Source organism: Ammospiza caudacuta, chromosome 9 (genome assembly GCF_027887145.1).
Source record: "Ammospiza caudacuta isolate bAmmCau1 chromosome 9, bAmmCau1.pri, whole genome shotgun sequence".
NCBI classification, from domain to species: Eukaryota; Metazoa; Chordata; class Aves; order Passeriformes; family Passerellidae; genus Ammospiza; species Ammospiza caudacuta.
In genome coordinates, this window is record NC_080601.1 from 33,710,317 (window position 1) to 33,738,120 (window position 27,804).

General features: G+C 40.5%; 1 protein-coding gene across 1 annotated transcript in view; it reads left to right on the forward strand.

The window, feature by feature from the left end:
- INPP5F (inositol polyphosphate-5-phosphatase F) overlaps nucleotides 1-27,804 on the forward strand; it is a 38,376-nt gene that overhangs the window by 6,797 nt on the left and 3,775 nt on the right. The window contains exons 2-18 of the mRNA XM_058810843.1: nucleotides 5,711-5,791; nucleotides 12,226-12,362; nucleotides 13,053-13,181; nucleotides 13,804-13,971; nucleotides 14,335-14,391; nucleotides 15,639-15,837; nucleotides 16,411-16,590; nucleotides 16,961-17,028; nucleotides 17,470-17,594; nucleotides 18,900-18,977; nucleotides 19,718-19,838; nucleotides 22,131-22,259; nucleotides 24,461-24,578; nucleotides 25,072-25,270; nucleotides 26,119-26,190; nucleotides 26,284-26,357; nucleotides 27,572-27,700. Of these exons, the coding sequence (XP_058666826.1) occupies nucleotides 5,711-5,791; nucleotides 12,226-12,362; nucleotides 13,053-13,181; nucleotides 13,804-13,971; nucleotides 14,335-14,391; nucleotides 15,639-15,837; nucleotides 16,411-16,590; nucleotides 16,961-17,028; nucleotides 17,470-17,594; nucleotides 18,900-18,977; nucleotides 19,718-19,838; nucleotides 22,131-22,259; nucleotides 24,461-24,578; nucleotides 25,072-25,270; nucleotides 26,119-26,190; nucleotides 26,284-26,357; nucleotides 27,572-27,700 (2,064 nt within the window). The remainder of the gene's footprint in view (nucleotides 1-5,710; nucleotides 5,792-12,225; nucleotides 12,363-13,052; nucleotides 13,182-13,803; nucleotides 13,972-14,334; nucleotides 14,392-15,638; nucleotides 15,838-16,410; nucleotides 16,591-16,960; nucleotides 17,029-17,469; nucleotides 17,595-18,899; nucleotides 18,978-19,717; nucleotides 19,839-22,130; nucleotides 22,260-24,460; nucleotides 24,579-25,071; nucleotides 25,271-26,118; nucleotides 26,191-26,283; nucleotides 26,358-27,571; nucleotides 27,701-27,804) is intronic.

The following is a 27,804-nucleotide window of genomic DNA, read 5'->3' on the forward strand; positions in this document are numbered from 1 at the left end:
ACAAATAAACATACATATTTGGGATATGTGCTAATTGTGTTTTCCTTGGTGTGGCATTTGATAAAAAAGTTGGAAGCCGGTGCTGCGCAGGGCCAGGCTGTGTTTGGAGCCAGCCCTGGTGGCAGCAGTTTGTTTGCCCTTCCAGCACAGGGGCTCCTTGTGCAATTCCGTGGAGCCCTGGGCACTCTCCACACAACTGAACATTTCCCGTATGTTTTCCACTTTCCCAAGCAATGCCTGGTGACTCAAGGGGTTTTCTGGCTGCACCAGAATACAAAGAAGTATTTCTTTATCAAGATGAGTAGTAGGATTCATTTTTGTTAGTTGCTTTTTGCTGCTTTGGCAGCAGCACTGTGAATGTCTGTTATTGTGTGCTGCCATCCCCACTGCTTTAAATCTGTCACTAAATTGTACTTGGCCTGTTGGTGTTCATCTTTTAATGCTGAGATATTGAAGGGAAATGTCCCAGTAAAGCAGGTGATTAGCTGAAGGGATAACTTGTTTAAAGTTTGGAGGAGAACATGCCAGTAAATAAAGTTAACACTTCATAACAATGAAGAGCTTGTAATGCTCAATGTATTAATGCTTCATCTTTCTGCAAGTAGCTTAAAGACAGTTTTAGAAATCTGTGTTGAAAAGAAAACTCAATTAGCCTAAGTTTTATTTGCATAAGTAGTACTTTATTTCCTCCAAGAGAAAGAAGTTCAACTTTATATTCTTAAGTCTTCCAAATTAATTTGTAATCTCTTAATCCTGGCTAAAATGCCAGAACACCATTCAAAGATGAACTGGAACTTGAAAGCAGACTTTCTTTTGAGAAGCCACAGGAGGTCATAAAGGTCAAATAATGCTAATAATAAAGTCTTGCAGTTGTTTTTGATCTAAGGCAGACACAATTTAAAGAAAAAAAATAACCCTGAAATCTATTTTAAAATATTGAAGCTTCTTCCTGAAAATTAACACTTCTGGTGTTAAAATTTACATTAGCAGAGCTGCATGATTTATTTTGGCTGTACATAGTGAGTCATTCTGCTTTTATTTTTATTTTTTCTATATAAATATCTCTGGCTTATGTTGAATGGTGAAAATGATGGAGAATCAGTGCTCTGCCAGACTCCAGGAGGATTTTTTGGGACTGCTACATGAATGTCCATGCTCATTGACTCGGGTGTAACCTGAAGGAAATCCAGTGATGATGTGCATGTTTTATATTGAACACAGTGTCAGGAAACACTTCCTAGCTGAGGTTCATTCCCAATGCCAACAAGGGAGATGAGAGGTGTGTGTGCCCTCTGAACTACAGCAGAATTGGAAAACATAATTACAGCTACTCCATGGATTGAACCAGGCAGTATGGGCTGGATTCAAATGATAACTAATTAAATCTTCTTTTCTTCTGCCTTCTCCAAAGGAAGCTGCCAGCCTTGCCTCCAGCCATTCTGTGTTGAGCAAGTGGTTTATCCCAAAGCAGTGGTTTGTTTTCTGATCAGAGTTTGTGCCTGACCTTGGATCAGCTCAGCTGGTGGTAGACTGCAGACAGAGCCAGAAAGCAGTTTTGGGTTTTGATGCTCTTCTAAGTTGCTTTTGTATCACCTTTATCAGGGTTATATGTGTGAAACACAAAGAATTAAAGAGAATTAAAGAAACTTTATCTGGTGCTGCAGGCTCTGTGTGCTGTTGGTGAGCTCTGAGGGTGGTGGTGGTGGAAGTCAATCACATCAAAGCTGGTTTTGTTCTGAATTTGTGACAGAACTTCTGAATGCTGGTACAATCACTGTGAATGGTAAATGCATTGCAGTGGTCATTTATCTCTGACAGGAATCAGCACAAAACCCCAACATTTGTTTCAGGAGCTTGAATTTATTTAATAGGATGAGGGAAAGAAAGAATGAGCAATTTTGTACTCCAGGATGGAAGTCTGGTGAGCAAGTGTATCCTTCAGTGTTAAGACCTGTCAAACACTGGCACTTCTCTCAAATTTAAACACATTGAGGGCAGCAGAGAATTCCTCAAGCCAGGGAAGATCTTCCCTGGGACTCCTCTCACTGCTCACAGTGATTCTTTCTGGACTCTCTGCTGTCATTGACGATGACTGTTTTGGCACTGCTCTTTTATCATCAGCACAATTCTGGAAGAAGTCTGTTTCAGCATCCCTGTGTTGCTGTTTAAAGTTGAGAAGTCTTTATTCCTGGCTCTGTGAGGTTTTAAGGAAGACTGTATGACATTTATAGGAAGTGAAGTTTGTGTGGGGAAACAAGAGTGACTATTGATGAGTTGAGTTCACATTATATCTCAAAACATTGTCTGTTTTGTCTGTAAGGAAAGTTCAGAGTTTCCTTTGACAGAGCCTTGTGGTGATTAATTCTTACTGACAGGCATTTCTTTAAAAAAAGAAAAAAGAATCAAACTTGTCATGAGTTCTTTCAGCATTCAGCAGTCACATGTGGCCAGGTCTCATGTATCCTGTCTGAAAACTTTGAACATTTTCAGTTTTGTTTTGTATGGTTATTTTTATGACTTTAAAAGGATGTGGATACCTTCTGTAGCCTGTATCACTGTATCATCTTAGGCTGCCTCTTAAACTCTGTAAAATATAATACAGTTCAATACTTATATCCTGCAGGCTTGCAGTTAACATTTTTGGATCTCTGAATCTTTGCTTATGTAATGATTTTAAATATAGAGTGGTTATAATTTCAAAGATGGAAGATAGTGACTGGAGATTGCTGCTGCCAGTTTTACCAAATGGCTGCAAGGAAACAGTCTTGCTCAATTTTAGTGTTAGACAAAAGTTGAAGGCAACTTTTTCCTATACAGAGTGAACAGGAGTGCACTCAGCATGAAAGCTCATCTTTGGGGATGGCTGGGGAAATTATATTTAAACCTTTATTTTGTTTGGTTCATCCATCTCTTATTTCCAGAGTGCACTCATTGGAGCTAGAGGTTCATATTGGCATTTTTTGTAATGATATTTATTCAGCATGGTTGGGTGTTGGCTCTGAGCTGAGATATGGTTGTCACACAGGAAACTGAATTCTAACCAATAACAAAGTTCTCATCAGGTTGGAACCAGATATGCTTTATTTAGTTAAAAAACCCAAATCAATTGCCTTGCCTCTGTGCTGTCACACATACTTTCCTATAAAATATTATCTAGAAATAGTGTAAGAAAACCAAATTTAGTGATGCTGTCACCAAAAGGAAGTCAATGTGATTCCACAAGTGCTGTTTTTTCACAGCCTCCAAGCATTGCTCCTGTAAGGCTTCTTTGCATCTAGGTTTTCTTGGACACTGAGAAAAATATGGTAATCCTCTTTTATATTGCTAAATATGTCTTTTTTTCCTCTATGCCCTGCCTTCCCCATGGAAAATTTTCTTCAGGCAGTCAGCCTTTACCATGAGTAGCTTGATAATGACACTGACCTGAGAGCCAGTGCTGGTGGGTCTGTATTTGCTGCCTTTAAACTCTGAAAGTGGAATATTTGCACTCCAGATATTCCAGAGTGGAATATTTGATTCCAAATGCATTATCTTCTTTTCCAAAGCTTGTCTGTACCTAAAGTTTAGAGCTATTTCTCATTGTGTCTCTGCTGCTGGGTAGGAGAATTCCTGTAGCAAGCTTCTATTTTCTTGTCCTCTTACAAGCAGTTCTAAAATTTTGTTTCCTTATTCCTCTAATTAAAACAAAATCTTGTTTCCTCATTTTTTTATCTCTTGTAAACTCCTAGAGGAAGGCTCTGGATAGCAAGTGAGGTATTCTTGCTAATACTTTATCACAGCAGGAAATCAGAGTTTTAGAAGGACACAGAATGTGTTCTAGATTACCAAGCTTATGGTAGCCATGGTAAACCTTCAGTGATTTGGTTCTCTAAATTCCTCCTGTGTCTGGCTTTGTTTGCTGCTTGATACCACTGGCAGGTGGAAGTATGAATTTAAGGCTAATTACAAAGAGAGCAATAAGTAGATGAAATAAGTAGATGAGGTGTGAGACAGTGCAGCTGTAGAAGAGTCCCAGGGTTCAGACAAATCTGGGAATGAAGGTGGAAGGTTTGGGAGTGAGGAAGGCTGCCTGCATTCCTCTCTGCTGCCAGTGCAGGTTTCCCACTCAGCACAGATTCTCCTGTGGGTTATTTGGAGTGAAACTGAGCTCAGGCTGTTCTGGACTCGTTTTGTAGGAGCACAGATCTGCCAGGAGGATACAAGATGTGTTCAGGTGCTCCAGCAGGGATTGAGGGCACGTCAAACCTGTCACACCCACTGCCACTGATTTCCTGATGCTCAGCTGTGTCAGTCTCCCTGGGAAGCTCATTTTATTCTGCCGTGAGGTTCTGTGCAGCTCAAGTCTCCAGGGAAAGGAAGAAACAGGAATTTGCTCCAGTGTGGTTATTGCACATATTAATTGCAGCCCTGCATGCTGCTGCAAACATTGCTTTAAATTCTGCTGCTGTGGGCTTTTAGTTCTTGCTTGTCTGTGTCCAGGCACGTGTGATCCATCCCATTTAATGAGTTTATTCCAGATCTACCCTGGCTGCAACCATTTCTGCTGCAGCTCATGGAAATGCTTGTATTTAATGAGGAAATTAGCTGAATCTTGTACTATTAAATGTTATCCTGGAAGCTGGGAAAACAATGTGTGTTATTGGAATATCAAGGCCTCAATTACAAATGTTTTAAGGAGGATTCAGTGTTCTAAAATGACTATGTAAAAAAAAAAAATCATACTGTCAGTTGTCACCTGCAAATCTCAGATTTACAAGCAGAAATGAAGGTGTTGTAGATAAAGTGTTTGTGTACATGATTTGTACTCTTTTGTGAGTTTGTTCTTTCAAACATTCATCCACTTACACCAATAGCTAAGATATTCAGTTTGTCTGGATGTTAAACCTGGAGAAGTTCTTCTACCTTGGAACAAGTGTATTTTGGTAAATAATAACAAGCTTGTTCTTCACAGTATAGAAAAACTACTTCTCCTTTGAGATTTTTCTCTCCTACACAGATATTTGCTCTGAGGTATTTGTTTTCACTCTAAAGATTTGAATTAGGAATTTCCCTCTTTCCCCCACTCTCAAATCCTTGAACAGGTACTGCACCACAGTTAGAAACTCATTTTCTTCCCGCTTTCTCTTCTACTTCCTATGTGGTTCTCTGGAATTTGTTAAGAGTTGGAGAACCAGAAACCTAAACCTTGTCTTTGTGTGCTTTGATATTCCATGTGCTTGTGGAGAGTGTTTTCACAGAAGGGGAAGCGTCTGTGTGTGTGTGTTTATAGAAAGAGGATGTGAAAGTCATAGTAATTGGATACAAATGGGAGGGAGCTGGGGGTGAAAGTCAACATCTGCTGGGTTTTGAGGCTGTGCTGGTAACTCAGTGACCTCTATTCAGTTTCAGTACAGCCAGTAAAATTTTGCTTACATTAAAAATTTTAGTGGATACAAGAAGAATTAAGCCTCCATTAAATTTAATCACTGCTGCCTAAATCTACTTTCCCCCCTCAAAAATGTGGAAAATATCTGTGGTAGGGCTTTATGTTGAAAATTTAGTCATTTTTTCCTACCAAGCAAAAATGGACATGTACATAATCTCATTATTGCTGGAATTATTTTACATTTTCTACCCTCTAAGGTGGGGAAAGTGGAGAGGGGGACTGTTCAATTTAATTGTCCTGTTTGGTTTACTATTTAAAAACAGAAGCTTTGTTCTTTTTTTGCAGCCACTGATCTTCTTTTGGCTTGGAACCCCATTTGTCTGGGCCTGGTAGAGGGAGTCATTGGGAAAGTCCAGCTTCATACAGGTATGTTCTCTTCTGATGGGGTTTTTATTTGTTTACTGCTGAAGCTCTGGGATATTACAAATGATACTGCATAGCTCCAATGGAGCAGTGGGGGGTTCTTTGGACTCCCCGAATGGACTTGTCAAGGTGGTTCTGTTACAGCTGCACATGCAAATTCACTCTGCTCTCCAGTGAATGTGTTGTGGTTTGGCACTGTCTTGTAAAAATGGAGACCTGCATTCACAAATAGTAGAAACTTGTATTTGAAGTTCTATCTGAATCTCCATGTGAGATTTATAAAATTCCTAAATCTTTTGGAATAATCCTTTCAAGGAGATTCCTGTTGTTCTCCTGTGGTACAGTGCAAAAACTAATGAAGGAAACTTTCACAAAAGTGTAAGGCTTGAATTCTCAATGCTATATAAAAACCTGAAGAATTATTGCTGTCTTGGTAGAGGAATTTTTGGAAGCAAGAGGAACACTTAAACTTGCTTGCAGTTAAATGACAGAGCTATAAAACTCAAGCAGGTGTAGAATTCATTGTTATTTTAATGATAAGCTTGTCTCTAACTGATAGTAGTAATGTTTTCCTGTAAAATAAACTCACTACTCCTTTTGCTTTATCAGCTGCAAATTCCAGTAGCCATAACAAGTATTAATTTTGATTTATACCAGCTTTGTCCACGAAGACAGCTGTGCCAGTAGAGCTGTGGCAGGTAGGAGAGGTGGTCACAAACCCTTGCTGGGTGCCATTGTTTTTGTGAGTGCCTACACCTGCATTTAAAGTAGTGCCTGGCAATATGATCAATACAGGTAAAGTTTCAAGTGTGTTCCAGGAGGGCAGGATGGATTAAGTGCTGAAATGGATCAGATGTTTGTGGTGCCTTGAATAGAAACAGATTGCTCAGGGTGGCAATGATGGGATGGAGAGCAGGGACTGGGACACTCTGGCATGAGTGTAGGGCACATAAATCCTAGGAGTTATTGGGGGTGGTTCCATAGATACTGTGAGCCCTGGTCCTGTTTCTGGGAGTAATAGCTCAGAACTTCACCTCTCCATGAAGTTCTGGTTATGTCCTCCTTCTAGTCACATCACTTCATCTTCTTTGAGTTCACCTGATATTTCTGTCTGTGCTCATTCTCCAGATTTATTCAGCCACCCTTTTTCAGATCTGGTGCCATGAAGTGGTTCAGACTCTGCCATCTCATTTCTCTTCTCTTCATCCAGGTTGTGCTGGTCAGCATGTGCTGTCCATGATGAATGATGGCTAAACTCCAGTAATGACCTTTTTCTGCTGTGGGAAAGTGCTCAGTGGTTGGTTTTGACACATGTTTTTGTGTTTGTGTGGGGTGTGGTGTTTTAAAACCAGGCCCTTGAGTACACAAAAGCCTTCCCCCCTTCTCTCTAGGGAGTCTAGTTATAAAAGCCTTTGAAAAGGGAGACTTCAAATGCTTTCTGGAAGGTTTTTTAGTGTGTTGTGGCAACTAAAGATCTTTGCATGTGTCTTTATTGTGAGCTGCTTCCTCTGCTTATGAAATCTGAGGTGAAACTTTCCCCAGAGTGTGATACTTCAACAGGTGTCATCTTGCTGTTGTCAGGTAAATTAAGATTATCAGGTAATAAGCCTGATATCTCTTCTTTCCATGTGTCCTATAGAGCTCCTGAATCAATTAAGCTCATCCAGGCATTCCACTCAGCTTCTCCTTAGGTCAGTGGAAGTGTTTCCTTTTGTCTCTGCCTTGGTCAGCTGCCACCATCACAAACTGTTCATCCTTTTTGTTGTAGATACTCTGGTATTTAGTGATGCAACTCTCCTATAAGTGGTGTCTTGTTTTCTACTATTAAATGGCTAAAGGAAGACAGCCTCCAGCTATTTATCCTTTTATTTTGAGAGCTCCTGGAATTTGCTGCCATTTCCTGATGAGTGTCATCCATCAGGCTGCAGTGACAAGGAGAGGGCTGACTGAGCTGTCTCACACAGCTCTCCTCAAACCTGCTATTTTCAATGAACTTGGTCATATTCCAGTGTAGCTTGATGTTATCCTCAGGCTGAATCATCTAGCAGTCTGTAACAGAAACCTGTCTTCATTACTTATTCTTGTATCAATCTTTGTCACCTGGAAACTTTATCAGCAGAAGTTGTATAAATATTTAACATTGCTGGATGGTTCTGTCCAGGCTCAGCAGGAGAACTCTGCTGCAGGAGCTGGGTGAAATGCCTGACCTGCAACAGGAGGACTTGCTGCTCTGATTTCTTCTCCCCTGCCCCTAGGTTATCAGGATCAGAAAAATTAGTTTGAAGCTCATTTGGTGAATTTGGGCATGTCCTGCTCAGAATCTTGTTACCAGCTATGGTTGAAAAGAGGTTTTAAAAATCCTTGGCACACAAAAAAAGACTTAAGAACTTCAAATGCCTTTTTAAGGATTGGAGTTGCTACCAGTGCACTCTAGAGCTGTGGCAAAGCCTGTATGCACTTGAATGTCTTGCACATAGATTCTCATGTGTTCTTGAAGGATTTGTTTATTGCAGGAATGCTGGAATTGTCTAAGGTGACCTTGAAATGTCCCTGTAATCAGTCATGGGCTGTCTGTAATTTAGCATTGGAGTACCCTTGCCAATGAGCTATAACTAGGAATGGGTTTTAATTTACTCTTAATCTTGCTGGTTTTATTGCTTGCCTCATACAGGAGAATTTGTAGGAAAGCTGCTGTGACAGGGAAGCTGTCTCATGGAAACCAGCTAGCCGATATTACATGGTTTATTTTTTAATTCTTTGAAGAATTTTTGACATGAGGGGCCAGTTGTACCTCTGAAGATAATTGTACACTTATATTTGAGATTCAAATCTATTTAAAGCAATGTTTTGTTCTTCCCCAAAGTGAATTTTCTTAAACATTCAGATACTTTATTTTTTTGTGTGTGGGGGGAACTCAAACCCAAACAATAAAACATTGGTTGAATATCAGAATGTAAGAATAGAATTGCTTACCATTATCTGGCCCATCCCAAAAGAACTTGTAAGAAAATGCAGAGTAACAATGGGAATAAAAGGAAAAGGATTTTAGGATGTTTTGTGGAGATGTTACTGCAACAGATCATTGCTCATTTTCTTGGTAAGATGCACAGTTAAAATTGTCTTTGCATAATCTTCCCATATAGAGGCAAACACATCTCTTGCATAAAGGATCTACTTTATAGAATTTAATTTTGTTGTCCAGTATATCTGACTATAACCAAAGCTGGATTTCCTAACTAGTTCCAGCAATTACCAATTAACACATTCATTTCTGCCACAGGTTCTTGTGTTTCTTGGTCAAAGCACACCCCTGTCTTTACTTGGATTAATTTGGAGTGTTCCAGTGCTGGTTAATTAAGATCCAGGTTAAATGCTGCTGGCAAGAGTCCACAGGCTCTGTAAACAGGGAGTTCTTCCTTCCTTATCCCCAGCTTTCTTTTGTTTGCGTGCCTCTGAATCTTGATAGAAACTACAGGCTGTTCTGAAATCTCCTCACTGAGATATAACTGAATTTCATACAGTCAACAACCCAAAGCATTCTTTTTGCATGCAGCCAATTTTGAAGTTGTTCAAGTAACAAAAAGTATGAAATTGGTGGTGTAGAATTTCTTGGCTAAAATGAAAATCCTTGCAGAAAGCAGCATTTGTAATAAACTCATGTACAGTTTATGAAAAGTTACTGCAGAAGCATTTGGGGGAAAATAAATGCTAGATTGTTAGGGATGTGTTAGAGAAAAACAGCAGAGTTGTGCTGACGGTGTTGGAACAACAGAGGAGTAAATTTCCATTTTCCTGAGGAATGAGAGGTAATAGCTTCCTTTGGATGCAATACTTCAAACTAGTTGTCACCATCTGCTCTGCCTTAGTTCATAAAACACTGAAAATGAACATTATATCCTGAGAGATGACTTGAAAAGTGCACTTTTCTGGGGTGGCATGCAGCTGTCCTGTTGTGCAGTGCACACCATGCCTCACACATTGAGCAGGCAGTCACTAATCTGTGGAACTGCTTTTTTCCTCCTGACTGCAGAAGCACTTTCTCTATATTTAGAGATTCAGTTATTTAGGTGTTGCTGGCTATTATAATGTGCTGCTTTTAGGGTTATTGTTGAAGCTTTTACTTCAGGGCATACTTTATCTGCATAATTACTTCCTGACTGTTTACTTTTGATCTGCTGGGGAATTCCTGTTTTCTTTCAATGTTCTGTGGCTCTGGCTGTAATACAAAGAATTTTGCTGTGTACACCAAGATGACATTTCAGTGCCTTTTTAAAAATGATGAAAGGATACTCAACTCACTTATCTGTATAAAGCTCTTAAGTTCTTGTTTACAGCTAACAGGATTTGTTAATATAGGTAGAGGGAAGATTGGGCAGAGATTTTTGCTTTTCCAGTTTTTTACTGTGGTGTATCTGCTCAGAAATGCGTTTGCTTATACTAATGTCCAGTAGAACCCTACTGATTAATTCACTGGAGCTCTAGATGGTTGCCTTTGTTAGAATGTCTGGTTTGTTTGTTGACATACATTGGTAATCTCCTAAAAGTAAATTGTGTGGCCAGCCTTCTGCAGGTGGGAATAGATGAGATTACAGGACTCTGGATGCCTTGTGAAAGCTTGGATTGCCCTGGCTTTCAGACACTGCTGGGTTTTCCTGCTGGAAATCAGCACAGAAAGGGTAGATCTTTTCAGATGAACTGATAGGCATCGCTGTGTGCTGCTGGTGGGTTTGGCAGCATTTTGGTTTTTCCTTTGCAAAAGGATTTTTTTAATCTGTTCATTGGTCTTCTTGCTGTTACATAAAATCTGTCATTTTTCTCAGCTTCCTTTTGCCCATGGCTGCTGGGGCAAGGACAGGAGTTCTCCAAGGCATGTTCCCACAAATGCACAGAGGAGCTGCTCCAGCCCTGCTGGGCACTGGCGATCACTGAGTGGCATTTGCTGTCATTCTCCTCTCCTGGTCTGGTGTCCTGTGGCCAGTTTTAGGAGACTGTGCTTGTGTGACAGCTTGGATTGTTCCTGTCCCTGCTCCAGCCTCAGGGCTGACTCTGCTCCATCAGGGTGGCACCCTGAGCTCCCTCCTGACCTGAGGTGTCTGTGATCCTGCAGAGATTCAGATTCTGCTGCAGGGCTCAGGTGCAGCTCAGGGCTCCCTTTGCAGGACCGTGCACATTAAAGAAGTGCTGCCTGTCTTCATTCCCCTTCCCCTCCTGCCTTTTTGGGAGGCACCCTCTGGCTCTCACAGCCTGTCTGTAGTTATGAAATTTGAAAGGCTTCTTAATAGCTAACACAAACATATCTCTTTTTTGAAGCAGTAATGCAGAATGCAAGGGGGGAGTGCAGTGTCACAGCACACAGTTGGCAGTGACTATTCCCGTTCTTTAGATAAAAGGAACTGCTGGGGTTTTCTGTGTTTTTCTTAAGCATTCAGAGGATAAAATACTGTTTAGAATTTACTGAGCAAGGAGAACAGGGTTTGTATTTGCTATAGATTTTTCAAAGGCTGTGTATGGTATTCAGAGGCACAATACATGACGCATTCTGCCATCGCAAGTGTGGGAGCATATTTAAGTCTATCACAGCAGGCTTTTTATGTCTTTATGTCACCTTTTCAGCTGAACTCAGTTGGCTCCTTCTCAGCTGGGAGAAGTAGTGAGTGTCTATGTTTGTCTCTAGGACTTTCTCTGCCTTTTCCATCTCCCTTGACAGAACTTTTGCTGTGGGCTGCTAAAAGCCCAGCACACAATTCCTGCTCTAGCCAAGGGATTGAAATCTGGGAATGTCCAGGCACTCCTCAGCAGTCAGTGGGAATGTTTGCTGTGTTTCCCTGTCTTATTAAATTGTGGGTGCTATAGCTGCAAGTGCTGGAGGCTGGATGTGTGCATGGAATGCACCTGTCACCAATATCTTCATTAATTTTTATCTCACTAATTTCTCCACCACTTTATGCCCTTCAGGAAAGATGTCATGAGCTTTTAAACAAATGTAAACTACTTTATGTGGTGCAGTCCCTGTTTGCTCATCAGATTTCTTCACTCATGAATCTTGCAATCAGGTGTTACCTGTGTCTGTCTTGTTTGCTACATGACAGGAGGCACAAAGGGAAATTCTTAACTTGCTGTTTGAGCTCCAGCTGTCCAGAAATTGTGCTGCCATCAGTGGGAATGTGCATCAGCCTAGAGATTGTTAATTCCTATAGGTGAAGCAGGGGTTACTTTAATGTAAGTTTGTGAAATAGTTAATCTCCTTGTTATATTAGAGACTGAATAAATATTTTAAAGTATTTTTAAAATTTTACTGCAATGCATAATAACAAAACACAACAATAACAAATCATCATTCACTGGGTTCTTCTAGTCAAATGATTTCTGGCACACTAATAAAAATAAATTCCTGACAAAACAAATAAAAGCATCTACTGATCTCTTTTTTTCCCCAGATTTACCATGGTGGCTGCTTTTAATTCGTCAGAAAGCGCTGATTGGCAAACTTCCAGGAGATCATGAGGTGTGCAAAATAACCAAGATTGCAGTGATTCCACTGTCTGAGACAGAGCCTCAGGATCTGGAGCTGGAGGTATGGCCACCCTCAAGGAGCTCTGACTGTTCCCCTCCTGCTTCAGTGAAATTAAACTCAAATGCCTCTTGTCTCTTTGTCCTGGTATAAGCAAACATCTTGAATATTTTGTGCTTTTTAAAATGCTATTTCTTTTATTAAAAATATTTTTTTAAACAGAAATCACAAGTTCTGCTGGCAAGGGAAATTGCAACAACATAATACCTAAATTTCATAAAGATCATTGGGAATACCACACAAGAATAAGATAAACTGAGCCAGGAGCAAGTATATTTTTTAATGCATTCTCTTGCTTTCATCCCATTTTGGAATCTTAATTCTATAACTTGACTTGAAGGGAAACCCATAATTAAAATGTTGCACTTTTTTCCCCCAAAAGAGAATGGATAAAGGAACAAAAATAAAAATAAAACTGAGTAGTGCTAATTTAATTTGAGTGGGAAGTTGGGGTGGGTCTGGGTACTCAAGTCATGTCAAATTCAGGCAGAGTCTCACAATCGCAGGAGAAAATGCCTTTTATTATAAGAGTGAGAATTAGGGTGTAGATGGAAACCTGCATGTTCCCTCTCTGTTTCTGTGTCTCTCCTAGGTCTGTGGACATCAAAATCTTGCTTTTGTAGACTTTCAGTTTTCTTTGACCTTTCTAAAGAGTATTTAAATGTTGGCTTTAATTCAATGTCATTATTTTAGCTTTGTAAAAAGCACCATTTTGGGATAAACAAGCCAGAGAAGATAACACAGTCCCCAGATGATACAAAATTCCTGCTGAAGACTCTTACTCAAATTAAATCTAATGTGTCTGCTCCAAATAAAAAGAAGGTAAAGCTTTCTACTGTTTCATTCTTTGTTCCAAAATATTGAGTTTATAATTCAAAAGTTTTGATGGATGATCAAATGGAATACAAAGACTTTTAAAAAATTGCAGAATGTAGAGCTATTCTCAAAGACTTTTAAAAAATTGCAGAATGTAGAGCTATTCTCTTGATGCCCAGTTTAATTTTTTTGATTACTTAACTGTGGCTCTTCTGTGATTTTTTTTTCATTTTGTAATTATATAATTTTGGCAGAATTGCTAATAGAGTTCTTTTTTACTAGGATTAGCTTCTAGTGAGGTTCTAAACTTCTAGAAATTTCTTTGCATAAGTATCTCTTATAATAGAGAATTGGACACAGAATTTGGTGCCTGGTTCCTCAGAACACCAATCAATCTCATCTAACTGCTTTAAACCAAGAATGGCTTGGATTAGGAAGTCAAAACAATAGTTATTAAAATTAGAATTATGTTTCTCAGGCTGCTGTCTCTTGTGTTTTTCTTTGCTGGGAATTTTAAGATCCTGCTCATCACTGGGAAAGTGTTTGTCCTCCAAGGTTAGAAATGGAAAATAGACTGGAATCTTTTTCACTCACAGAGAAAGACAAGAGAGCCATTGTTTTCTTTCAGATTAGAGAAAGCAAAGAGAAAGAGAGACTGGAGAAGAGATTATTGGAGGAGTTGTTCAAGATGTTCATGGATTCAGACTCCTTTTACTACAGCCTGAGCTATGACCTGACAAATTCTGTGCAGAGGCAGAGTGCCTGTGAGAAAACCAACCTGCCCCTGTGGCGGAAAGTGAGTGCTTGGGTTTGTGTTTGTTTGTGTTTGTTTTATTTGTGTTTGTTTGTGTTATTTGTATTTGTTTGTGGTTTTTTGTGTTGTTTCTTCCACCTGGGGCAGGAGCTTTCAATAATGGTCATGCTCCAAACCTGGCTGGTCACATTTTACAGCAGCTGAACACCTTGTCCTGTAACCAGCTCAGGTGCAAGGAAACAAAAGTCTGCAGCAGCATGACCTGAACTGAAGTGTTTTATTTAAAGCTCTGAATTGTCTGTGCAGGTGTGGTGAATAAACTGATGGACTCTGGTGTCCTTCCCACAGATATTGCCAAACCTAACTTGTAATGCTGCAAAAACTGCCCTTTTGTCTTCTGAACAGGTGGATGACAGATTCTTTTGGAACAAGCACATGATTGAAGATCTCATCAGCATTGATGTGAGTCATATTTTTAAGATGTATTATGAGAACAATTCTTTAGTTCTTTTTAGTTGAGATGTTTGTTTAAGGCCTTGTAGAGGTTTGGTTACAAGCCTGCTTGGCAGATGAGGGCTGTGCCTTCTGTAGCTGAGCAGCTGGCACTGCCTTCTGTCCCCAGCCAGCCTGTGGTCATTGCTAAGGAGGGAACTTCAGCTGAAATAAAACATTAAAACAATAAAGCAGTGTAGAATAACTTGGAGTGATATGTTTGTGCTGATTTCTGAAGGTAAAGTTGTGTTTTTATGTGAAATGGATTATCCCTGAACAGAGCTGGACTTGATAATGAGGAGGAGCCAGGAAAGAAATAACTGAATTCCAGAGTTTCCCTGAGATAAGATTTTGGCCCTCCACAGTGGAGGATGGTGTTTTGTCTCCTTTAGTACAGTAGCTGATCAGTGTAAAAACAGTGTAGAACAAGTTGTTCTGAACATCTGTCCAGAGTAAATAAAACATTTTCCTGGAAAATGAGCACATAAAGAAACAGCAAGCCACCACTCTTTCTTCATTATATGACCTTCCATAATTTTAAATTAACCTCCTAGACCAAGGACTAAGTTGTTAACTTCTGTGTGCCAGTTTAGGGCAAGTCCAATTTTCCTTAGGGGTGACAGCAGGCATCTTGCCTTATGCCCTGCTCCTCTTTCATGGATAATTATACATAAACAAGCGGTTATGGAGTCACAGCAGGGTAAACCTATGTCCTCTCTGGAAAGTTATGTGTAATGCAGGAGTTTAATGAGTTGTATTTTTCATGTTATAAGATATTAATGGACAACCCTGAGTTAGTGGGGAATTTGGATCTCAATTCTGTTTAAGAAATCAATGTTTTAGGATGCAGAACCATGAGCCAATTGTCTTGAGGACTAAATTAGCCCATATGAAGGGGCTGTTACACTGTGTGTTGCTGAAAACAGGCTAACATCTGCCTTCCTGTGTAAAGGTGGTACACTATGTGTCCACACAGAGGTTTTAAAACTGCCTTAAAGCAGAAACTAGGTCAAAAAAATTGCTTTCTTTCTTCTGATTTAAAAGCCCTGTGACTGATGGAGGAAAAATGCTGCTATCTCTTACAGAAATAAGGATATGGCAAAAATTAAAGCATGAAAAGCATGTGAAGCAAATGCTTTGTTAACATGAGAAATGGCAGAAACAATTGTAGCTAATGTTGGACCAACAGGAAAGTAAATGTTTTTTGTACCCTTCAGAATCCTGAAGTGGACTTCTGGATCATCCCCATCATTCAAGGATTTGTGCAGATTGAAGAACTGGTAGTAAACTACAGTGAATCTTCTGATGATGACAAGAGCAGCCCTGAAACTCCTCCTCAGGAATGCTCCTGTGTGGATGACATCCACCCCACGTTCCTGGTGGCGCTCATCTCCCGCCGGAGTCGGCACAGGGCTGGTAGGCAAACTCACTGCAGGCTGCTGGGGTGCTCCTAGCACTGCAGGGGCATGCAGCTGGGGAAATTGGGCAGTGCTGAGCTGTTCAGTCTTTGCTGCTTTTTTCTGCCAAGCTCAGGATTGAATGTGGGAGATGGTGTTTCTTGTTTGGACTCAGATGTTTGTTAGCTCTGGTCTCTTGTGGGATCTCTGTGAGAAGTGGAGCCTCTGCCAGTAAAAGTGGCCTTTAGGTTAATGGAAAATACTGAGCACTAAAGGAAAACTTTGTGTTAAATGTGACAGAACAGGAAGAAATGTGTCTTTTAAGATGGACCAGAGGTATTTGTGACTTTAATCTGCCCTGTCCTGTCAGCTTACATTCTGCTGCTCATAGTGTATCAGTAAATAAACTTTATCCATGCAGTCAAAATAACTTTTGAGGAATGAACTAGGATAGGAGTGACTTCTACCATTGATCATGGATTTGGGCTAGAACTCTTGTTTGGGGTTAGCATTGTTAAAACCAGCAACATTAATAATAAGTGCTTAAGGCAAATACTTTACTGTGACTTGACCATTCTCATCATTCCCCCAGGAATGCGGTATAAGCGGAGAGGTGTTGATAAAAATGGAAACGTGGCAAATTATGTTGAGACAGAGCAGCTGATCCATGTCCACAATCACACCCTTTCCTACATCCAAACACGAGGCTCTGTGCCTGTTTTCTGGAGCCAGGTTGGATACAGGTACAACCCACGGCCCCGGCTGGACAAGAGTAAGTGTTTAGGTGAAAAACCTTAAAATCAGGGCCCCCTGCAACTCTTATTTTGGAGGAGATGTTTATGTGGGTGTGGTGCATATGTAGAAGGATGAAGCAGGCTTATTAAAAGTTAAATTTTTGTCTCATCTCCTCTGCACAAAAAGCAAAATGCAGCAAAATTCAAGAAAGTGTTTGCTTATAACAGCAATGTTGAAGCTGAGCAAATTAATGAAAGACCTATAAAAGTAATTCTGTACTATGTATTATTATCTTTAAGCTAAGGTATCTTGGTTTTTTAGAGTACAAATTTGGGCATGATTTAATACATCAAACAGGATTTATTGCTGAACAGGCTGCTTCTGTCTAACACTGCTCTGCCTTGTAGGTGAAAATGAAACCGTGTCCTGTTTTCGTGCACACTTTGAAGAGCAGCTGAAAAATTACAAAAAGCAGGTGAGTGCTACATGACAGAAGAGTAATCTTATAAAAATGCAAGGGCTGAAAGTTAATGTTTTTAGGTTGTTTTTCTTGGTGATGTGTTGTGGGTTTTTTAGAAGCTTGTTGACAATCAGAAGGTTGGTACATAAATAGAATTTTACTTAAGGTTTTTCAAATAGCCTTGTAAATAACCAGTAAAACCCAGGAATAACTTATGGCAATGTTTAAAACTTATTTCTGTATACCTGTCATATGCATTCAGAGCTTCTCTGTATTTAAATTTGTGTAGGCAGGAACTGTGGGAGCTTATTTGTCTTAGGTACAATCTATCAAAGGTTGTAACTTAGCAAGATTGCTATGAATCTCTAACTCTGGGGCTATTTGGTATTGCATGGTGTAAATCTAAGCAAGTTATGTAGCAGATGATGAATGTTAAATAATTAAACTTTTGAACAGGTTATTATTAACTTGGTGGACCAGACAGGCAGAGAGAAGATTATTGGAGATGCTTACCTTAAACAAGTTCTTCTCTACAACAATGCAAATCTGACTTATGTTTCATTTGACTTCCATGAGCACTGGTAAGAAACCCTTTGGAAGTGTCACTTTGCATCTTTTTTTATTGCCATGAAGGCAAGTATAAATGAGGAGAAGACTCATTATTTCTACTTCTGCATGAAACACTGGTTTTTTAGACAACAATACAGTTTTTAAACTAAAGCACTAGAAAACTTAAAGCTTGGGTAACCAAGCACTGCTGTTTGTGATGTTGTGTTCCTGACCTGTTAAAAATGCAGTTACTTATTGGGCAAAGCTTAATTGTCCCACATTTTAAGAGTTTCCTTAAACATGCCATGAGTGTAAAGCTGTGGCTGACCTGCTTTTTCAAGCTGTGTAGCATTTTGCTTTTAATTCTCTATTTCTGTTTCTCTTGTTTGTTTCCATAAAAACATAATGGGTTCTTTCAGGACCCTGATGCTGTTATTTCAATATAAAATACAGGGATTTTTTCTTAATCCAGTGTGAGTAGTTGCTGTTTTCATGACTGCCTTCTGAGGCTCACATGCCCAAGCATGTCATCTGTCACAGGCATGTCTTTCTCCTGCTCCCCTCAAGCAGGCTGCATTTGTGTGGGGTCTAAAGTGGTTTAATCTTCACTTCCAAACCTAATCTAGGGATTGCAGCTGGCCTGGGAGAGCATTACTGGCTGACTGAATATGGCATTAGCAGATACTGTCAGAGGGGGTGGTGGCAGGGGAAACCCCTTTCAGCAGTATTGGCCTTTGAGAGTTCTGTGGGACTGTTGGCACCCTGGATTGATTTGATGATTAATCTTTTGTTTAGAGGAATTTTTGTTTTCCTTCATTCACTTTTCTCCTACAAACAGCTGCAGTGACCAGGACTGTTCCTGCACTGTGAGCAGGAGAGAATTGAGAACAGTCCTGAAAAATAACCAGATGTGGTAGGGGGAGGAGGAGGGATGTGTCTCTAGGTGGTTTTGTCTGTAAAATCACTGGCAAAACAGGACTCACCATCCCACTTCCAAATCTACTGTAGTTACTTTTCTTGAGACTAAAATGAGAACAGAATGTTGCACATGCCTGAATAGCTGCACACTTGCTGTTCCTAATGGAAGCAGCATTAAAAAATGCAAAGTCCTGAGAATTTAATGATCTTTTAACCTCTTGCCTTGGATTTGGACATTGAACTGTACTGTAAAATAGCTCTGAATCTTGGCTCCTGATTAAAGCTCGTTGCAGGAGGGAATGTTTGTCTCTCTCATTTAGCCAAAACACCATATTTGTTAACAGTACAAATAAGATAAAGTTTTTCAGTAAAGTCGCTGCTCTAGTTCAAACTAACTTTTGTGAAATTTTGTGTTTCAGCCGAGGAATGAAATTTGAAAATGTTCAAACACTGACTGATGCCATTCATGATATTATTCTTGACATGAAGTGGTGCTGGTAGGTACTTAACTGTTTTTAGACTAGTAGGGAATATCTGTAGAGGAAAACACCAACAAAGAGTAGATATTCAGAGGCCTTAATTTTCTCCAAACCAATATGTTTTATATATTTCTCTTTTGGTGTCCAGCTTGTTTGTCAGAGTTTTTGTCTTCTGAAGTGTTGGTGTTTTACCCATGTGAAGGCAGAAATTCTCAGGTGCTGTTTCCTGCCTGAGGTTTATTGCATTTATGCATTTCACACTTTTAGGGTCGCTCACATTTAGTGTGAAACACTCTGTATTTGACCCAGAAGCCCTAGGATGGCAGCCTGACTGCTGACAGCAAACAGTGATTAGTTTGGACTGATTAAAGTTCATACATTTGGGTAGCAAGTGTGGCTGCAGCCTCAGTCAGTTGCTCTGTATTGTTCTGTGTTGCTGTCATTATCATTGGCTTCTCTGTTCTTGAAATGAAATCCCTTTGCTCTTGAAAGTTTGTATTATGTATGCATGAGTTGAATTCAGCATCTGATTGCACCTGAAGTTTGTGGCCTCAGTAGGATTTATGTCTGATATCCATCCTAGATTAAGGAGGAGGATAAGTGGGAACAAGAGTTAATTCAGTGTGGGGTGTGGCTGGGGTGTGAGTGCAGCCATAAACAGTGCTCCATGTGTAAAATGTTCTACTGTTTGTAGCAGCTGATGAATTGCGCTGGATTTTCAGTGTCTCACTGTGCTTTTGTTCTCTCCCTGTTGGCAGGGTTGACCAGGCTGGGGTGATCTGCAAGCAGGAGGGGATTTTCCGGGTGAACTGCATGGACTGCCTGGATCGCACCAACGTGGTGCAGGCTGCCATTGCCAGAGTGGTCATGGAGCAGCAGGCACGTACACCTGAGGGGCTCTGCCAAGGGCTGAGGGCCTCCCACCTTCGTTGCTGGTCACAGAGAAATCTCTGTGTTTGGAAAATGCCAAACTGACCTCTACGAAAAAATCTGTGCAAAACACTTGAAGAGCCGTTGTGGAAGTTTGCAGGCAGCCCCGACATGGGAAGAGATGAGGATCTGACTCCATGTTTCAGAAGGCTGATTTATTATTTTATGATATTTATATTATATTAAAACGATACTAAATTATAGAAGAAAGGATTTAATTAGTAGGCTAGCAAGGAGTGGAAAGGAATGGAATGATAACAAAAGCTTGTGACTCTCAGAGAGTCTGACCCAGCTGACTGTGATTGGCCATTAATTAGAAACAACCACATGAGACCAATCACAGATGCACCTGTTGCATTCCACAGCAGCAGATAATCAATGTTTGCATTTTGTTCCTGAGGCCTCTCAGCTTCTCAGGAGAAAAAATCCTAAGGAAAGGATTTTTCAGAAAATACCATGGCTACAAGCCATGAAGCCAAGAGGAATAATATATACAAATGCAAAACTTGCAATAATTACAGAACAGTGATGCCTCCTTCTGTCCTCTTTCAAAAAGGACTGACTGTCCACAACTTGGAGAGGATTGTCTTGTTTAGATTTAGTAATTCCAGTTTAAGTTATGTAGGAATACAGAGTTTAGAAACATGACACCTTCTCCCCCAAGTGCCTCACTGAAATGATGTTAAAGGACTAAAATCTAACAAGTTGGGTGCTATTTTAGGAGCTTTGAAGTGAAATACTGTGATGCAGCAAGTAGGGAGATGAGTTGTCCCTTCTGTGTGTAGAGGAGCAATTAATTCATGATGTAGATAGCCCCGATGGCTGTGACTGTTGTGCTGTGGAATAGTTCTCCCTGTGCAGAGGAGGGATTTCCAAGCAGACTGAGAGTACTTTCCTTTAGTTTTCCTCTTTGCTCTGGCCCTCCCTTGTTTTCTAGAAGCTCAGTGATGGCTCCGTTTCCTGACACAGAACTGCTACAGACCTAATGCAGACTGAATGTCCTGCAACTGGAACACCAAAGCCCCAGTCACAGCCCAAAATGAGCAAACCTGATTGTGGTTAAAGTGAGGGAGAAGGGATGAAGTGGGTCCTTCAATAGGGTGAAAAGTGACTGGATCTGGCCATTGTACCTGGCAGTTCCTCTTTGTGATCTGCTGTTGTGAACTCCTGACATAGGAGTGCTGAGGGCAGGGGAGGGATCAGCAGTCCCACAGTCATTATTTTAAAATAGGATTTCTATTCAGGGTAACTCTCGAGTTCCAAGGCGATTCTTTGAAAAATAAGAGTGTTACAGATTGTTGTGAAGAGGCTAAATCATTGCTGAAGTGTGAGCTTGTGATGTGCTGCATCATTCTCATCCTGGAGCTGAAGTGCTTGGGAATCATTAATGACTGAGAAATGCCCTGAGCATTGCAGGGTCAGTGGCATGGAGTGAAGGACTGAGGGCTCATGTACCTCCCACTTCTCTTCCTTGCAACCACTGCTTTCTCTCATCTGGGAACTTGAAGGGCTTTCAGAGTTAATGAGCAGCTCTGTGTTAATTTTCATCTAACTTGCAAAGAGTGCTTCAGCATTTGGTTTCAGTTGTAAATGGAAGTTTTCCTATGATTTATTCCAAGTTATCCCTATAATTTATTGACTGCATTGCAGTTGTATGTGCTGCTCTACCCCCTCAGTGTTTACAAAGCCTGATGTTGATGTTGTACCTAAGGCTTATCTGGGGAAAACTGAAGGACTGGGTGTTCTAAGAGGGAGAGATCTTACTCTGGTATCAGTGACAAACATTAACTGTCCAAAATGTGCAAGCCCTCATAATAAACCAACATAAGAAGTTAATTTTATTTGTTTTCACACCCTTGAGGTCATGAATGCCTTTGCAATGGAAGACATATCAACTTGTTTATTTTTAAATTGTGAGGCCTGTTTTTTGATGATTCTCTATTGAAAATTTTCCTGTATCTTGAGAATCTACAGTAACTTGTTTTCCTTCAGCTAATTTTTATGATGATTGACTTAACATCCATAATTAATGTTACTGCTGCCTCCAGTGATGTGATGTTAAGCAATAAACCATCAATTCACTAATTTAATCTAACAAATCAGCACAATGGCTTCCTCCCCCCATCATACAAAATCTAACAATTAAACACTTGGCAAACGCTTCAATTTACTTCACCGAGCTCTGACACTGAGAATGACTTTTACTTTGGGCACTGAATTAACCCATATGTCAAATTCCAGCTCAAAAAACTGGGTGTGATGCCACCAGAGCAGCCTCTGCCAGTGAAGTGCAACAGGATCTACCAGATCATGTGGGCCAACAACGGCGATGCCATCAGCCGCCAGTACGCGGGCACGGCGGCCCTGAAGGTAAGGGGGAACCTCACTGTCCCCAGCAATGCCACCCTGGGCTTACAGGGCTCCTGTGCACTGCAGAGCCCTGGGGTATTGTCTGGGTTTGAAAGGGTTTCCTGCTAAGGAAGGCAGGAGCCTCCCCTGGAATGGAAAATTTAAACTCCCTCCCCCCGAATTATTAGGATTTTGAAATTAAGGGGCTCTCAGGCAAAGATACAGGAATAGAAATAACAGAACAAGAGTTCTTTACTAGGAAAATTAAAAATACAAATGCAAGAGTACAACAAAAAAAACACTGAGAGAGTCAGAATAGACATGACAGCCTGTGTGTCAGGGGGTGTCCCAGCCCCATCCCAGGGGGGCTCAGCCCTCCTGCAGTGCCAGCTGTGGCTCTGCTGCAGCAGGGATCCTGCACAAGGGGGGAGTTTTCCTCTGCAGCTCCAGGGCTGCTGCAGATGGGCCTGGGCTCCCTCTGGCCATGCAGGGCAGCAGAAAGCTGCTCCTCTGGCAGTGCAGGGGGCAAAGGCTGCTGTGCTGTCCCAAAGCTCAGATTGGATCCAGGCAGGAATGCTTGGCTCCTCCCCTGGGCGGAGCATCTCCCCATGGGATGCTGGGATTGGATCAGCCCTGCAGGGACACTCAGTGGCCATGGACAGAAGATAATTAATGATTAATGGCCCATGAACAGAAGAGATCTCCTGGAGGGAGGATGGGCTGTGGGAGAGATAAAGAAAACTGCCCAATGAACGGGAGATACCTGCTCCACCTCTGACAGATGGCAATAGAATATACAGCCCAGCCACATCTTGCATTTCCAACCAAAGACAGATATTTAAAAGTTCACCAAGTTCTCTGTGTGGTTTTGTTCTGGAGAGATGAGACTGCAATGGAAGAAGGTTTTGTGTTGTGCTTGGTGTGAGTCAGAGAAGAGCTGAGTGCTCCCTGCACTTCACCTGCATTCTGTTCTCTTCAACAAAAACCACAACAGGGATAAGAGTTGGAGAGATATATTAATTATTACATCCATTTATATTTTATCATGGTTATAGTACTTCTAAGCATTTAGAATATTTAAAGAACACTCTAAATTTCTGGAGACCAGGCTATGTAGGTAAATGGGTGGCATTAATTAGCTATATTTTCTAAAGACTCTTCTTAATTAGCTGTAATGCACTCTATGTACCAAGATCAAGCATCAAACTCCATGCTCTCTACTTCTATGCTTTGAAAAGTCATAGAATTTGAGGTATTTGCTGTGTGTAATTGGTGGAACAAATTTTAGTAGTATTTGCATTTGGCATAAGAAAAATCACTATGGTGGAAATGCTTAATACTTAAATCTCTCTTTAAATATCTGTGCTGAGCTTTGATTAGTTGATTGCACTAATATTTAAAAAATACTAAAAAAGCCTAACATGCTTGTTTTCATTAAAAACTTTAAATCTGAAGTGCAGACCTCAAGTTTATAGATCTAAATTTTCAGCCCTTCTGCTGGAAGATTTCTCCACTCACTGTTGAGGTTCATGGATTAAATTAATTATTTTTGATTGTGGTACTTCTTTTAATTTGAAAGTGAAACACACTTGGAATATAGGGGTTGATGTTGCTTTTAGAAATGCTCTGTGCCGGCGTGTCTCTGAAAATAGAATCCTCTAATGAAGTGTAACTACAAAAACAACTTTTTATTCAAATTCTAAGCCTTCTGTGGCCTAGAAACTTTCTTTTGTTTCTGAGGTTGTGAGGGTATGTGCTGCTTTCCCCCAGTATGTTATGTTTGTCTTGTTTTGGTAGCAAAAGCAGTGAGATGAAAACCATTTTTCAGTAAGCTTCAGTCTTCTCTACTGTTCCAGTTGTGTTCCTTTTACATTAAAGGCCAAAAAAAGGGATTTTTTCTTTTGGAGGTATTGAAGCATCACAATGATTGATGTATTGAAAGTCCTCCTTCAATGTTAGCTGGTTTATATGTCCAGATTTGCCTTCTGTTGGAATTTCCTACTGAAATTGTAAATCTATCAAAACCAGAGGATTCTCTGCAGAGTCAATGCCAGAAGATGCTCTTTGAAAAAAATCAATTTTTTCAACTTCTGTATGAAATAGTTACTTGAAGATAATTCCTGAGTTTCCATCTCAGAACTGAATTTCAGAGTGCCAAGTCCTTTCAGCTGAGCCTGCTGCTCCAAAGTTTGATGTAAAGATTTGCATGTTGTGTGTGACAGGGTGACTTCACAAGGACTGGTGAAAGGAAGCTGGCAGGGGTGATGAAGGATGGAGTGAACTCTGCCAACAGATATTACCTGAATCGTTTCAGGGATGCTTACAGGCAAGCAGTCATAGGTAAGAGCACAGTTTCAACCCAGCTGAGTGTGGTATTTAGAAAAGATTATGAAATCATTTTGGTTTCATCTTTCTGACTGATTTTTTTCCTCCTGTTGCTTAAAAGCACTGTGAGTGGGTACATGTCTGTACTGGACTCTACAAGGAACAATCTCACTTTGGAATTTAAGCAACACTCAATTCAGAGGGATTGCATGCAGTGTGACTCATTGGAGGCTTTGCCCCAGCTTCATTTTAGCGTTAAATGTCTTGTAGCATCTCTTTTTAAGACAAAGTTAAATTTATGTAGCAAGTATCTCTTAAAATTGTGAAGAACTCTTGTTTTTCATTGAAAGTAGAATTACACCTTCTGAGTTTTCAGTTAAGGAAACATTCTCTTCAGAAAGACTACCAAGAGCATCATTAAAATGCATCATTTGGAAGGAATTTACAAACTCTTGCCATGTATCACTTTTAACTGTGTCTTGCTTGATATTTCTTGGGGTTTATGTAGATTTGATGCAGGGCATCCCTGTGACAGAGGACCTGTACTCCATATTTACAAAAGAGAAGGAGCACGAAGCCCTGCACAAGGAGAACCTGAGGAGCCACCAGGAGCTGATCAGCCAGCTGCTGCAGAGCTACATGAAACTGCTCTTGCCAGATGATGAAAAATTCCATGGAGGTTGGGCACTCATTGATTGTGACCCAAGGTTTGTTGAACAAAGTTAAAACTGATCAGCTGCTACTCTGACACCTCTGTTAATTACTACTGATATTAAAAGGTTTTGATGGCTGATGTGTGGACAGTTCTGTAGAAGGACAAGAGTGCTTGAAGGGTTTGAATAGTTGTAAAGGGAAAAATCCTCTAAACATGTGCCATAAAAATGGTGCATGCTGGAATGACCTTAGAGAGATCATCTGGAAATGGATGGATGTGGTTGATACTGCCAAAATGTGGCAGGTACCATGAGGAGAACTTGTGGAACTAAGGGTGGGTGAAAGGGAGTGCTTGAGGAGCTGTTCCTTGTTGCTTTACAGGGAAAGTGTAACTGAATTGCTCAGATTGAATCCTTGGGGAATGAGTCAGCAGTTGGACAGTCTGGATTTTTGTTCATGGAAATTAATGAGCATAAACTCTCAACTTCACTCCTTATCAAGTTCAGAGTTCAGGAGCTTGCAAGAGAAAAATAGTGGTTAGATCTCCTGCAGGTTAAACTTCAGCATCTAAAAATAGCAGAGCAGGTTGTTATGACAGCTATTCAATTCAGGGCACAGGCTCATCACCCTCACTGAGGCTGAGGTGTTTTTCCATTTCTTAGCATTTTTAATAGCTTGTGGGCTTTCTGTTTATTTTTGGACCTTCTGCTGATGTTTTTGAGCTGTCAGATAACTTCAGGTTTGAGTGACTGTTGCTTACATGGATTTGATAACACACCATGATGGAAACTTCTTGTAACTTGTGTTCAGCTCCTAAAGAGTGTCCCCAGAACACACTGGGCACAGGTTACAGCTCTGCAAATAAAACCTTCTACCCTGTGTTTATTTTCCTTCCCTTCAGTCTCATTGATGCCACTCATAAGGATGTGGATGTGCTGCTTTTACTTTCAAACTCTGCCTATTATGTGGCCTAGTAAGTTACCACTTTCCCTTACTATGTGTAGTTTATTTTAGTAGCTCTGCTTTAGATTAGTTGGAAGCACTAAATTCTGTTTCTTTTTTCTAGCTACGATGATGAAATCGACAAAGTGAATCAGTACCAAAGGTTAAGTCTTGAAGCTCTGGAAAAAATAGAAATAGGTAAGAAAACAGTCACTCTGTCTTTTTTGAATGATCTTAACAATGGCTTGAGCACCTATCAAAGCATCCTACAAATGTATTGAAGCAGCAGTCCTTGAAGTGTGGCACATGCCCTGGGCTCCCCACCCAGAAATGGCCCCTCTGGCTGAAAACAGCTGCCAGGCTCTTCCTGCTGCTGGAAATGGAAGCTTTGATCACTGGAAGGTTCTAAAATTTTCCCTCTTTCAAACTCCTAAAAGAGCCACAGAGTCATCCAAACAGATTTCATTATTTATCAAATGGCAGTAACAATGTTGCCAACTTCTGTAATGAGTCACAGGTTTGTGCATCCAGGGCTCTCTTCCTTTGATCCAAAAACAGCCAGTGGCTCAGAATTGTGCTTCAGATCTGCTTCACAGCTTTGTAAAACTTGTCTTTCTCAAGGGCTGGTAACAAACATGCTGTTTCAAAAGCACCTTGTAATGCTGATTTAATTTATTTGCTATAGAATGTAACATCTGCAGGTTAAATCCAGCATTTTCTGCTGAAGCATTAAAGATGTGATCTCTTTAAATCATGAAAAAGGTGATCCAGTCAGGGAGAAGGGAGTGTGTGGCCTCCTGATGGAGTTCAGTCTTCCATTGCACAACACACAATGATTTCATCATCTCCTGACTAACTTTCACTGTGTCTGTGCAATTTCTGAGCATTCAGGGGAAAGGTCTCCCTCACGTGTGTATTGTGGACATTTGTATCCTGAGGCACAGAGCAGAGTCCAATATCTACATCCACACCTCATTTAATGCTGTAGATTATGCAGGGCACTGAAGAGTTGAAGTACTGGTCTGAATCTTGAAATTTCAATTACATCCCCTTGATAAAAATACTTGCTTTCCCTTTAATCCTTGCAGGACCATTCCCTAAAAAACCCACAGGGTGTAAAAAGTGTAAAGCTTTTTTCCCCCCTTCTATTTGAAAGAGTAATCTGCAGTAAACAATCAGGCTGGATTGTAACAGACATACAGAGAGTGTAATTACTTTTTGTAAGTTATTGATTGTTTAGTTAATGTGAAAATCTTTCTTTTAAAGTATCAGTCCTACTCTTATGAAAACATGAAGCATTTTAGTCTGAAAAACACTGTCAGCACTTACATAGCCTTAGGTGCAGGCTCTGCAGTATCTCTTTCAGTGTTTGGTTAAAGATTTCTAAAGATTTCTCCTGGTTTCTCTCTCAGGGCCTGAGCCTACTCTCTTTGGCAAACCCAAGTTCTCTTGCATGAGGCTGCATTACAAATACAAAGAAATGAGTGGATATTTTCACACTCTCAGGGCTGTGGCTCGCAGCCCAGAAGAAGATGGAAAAGGTTTGTGTCCTGTGTAGAAGTTTTAGACACAGAAGTGTATCCAATGTGTTGGAGTTTCTCTAAAAAATACTTGTTCCATTGCTCTTAAAATTTATCCTTCTTCA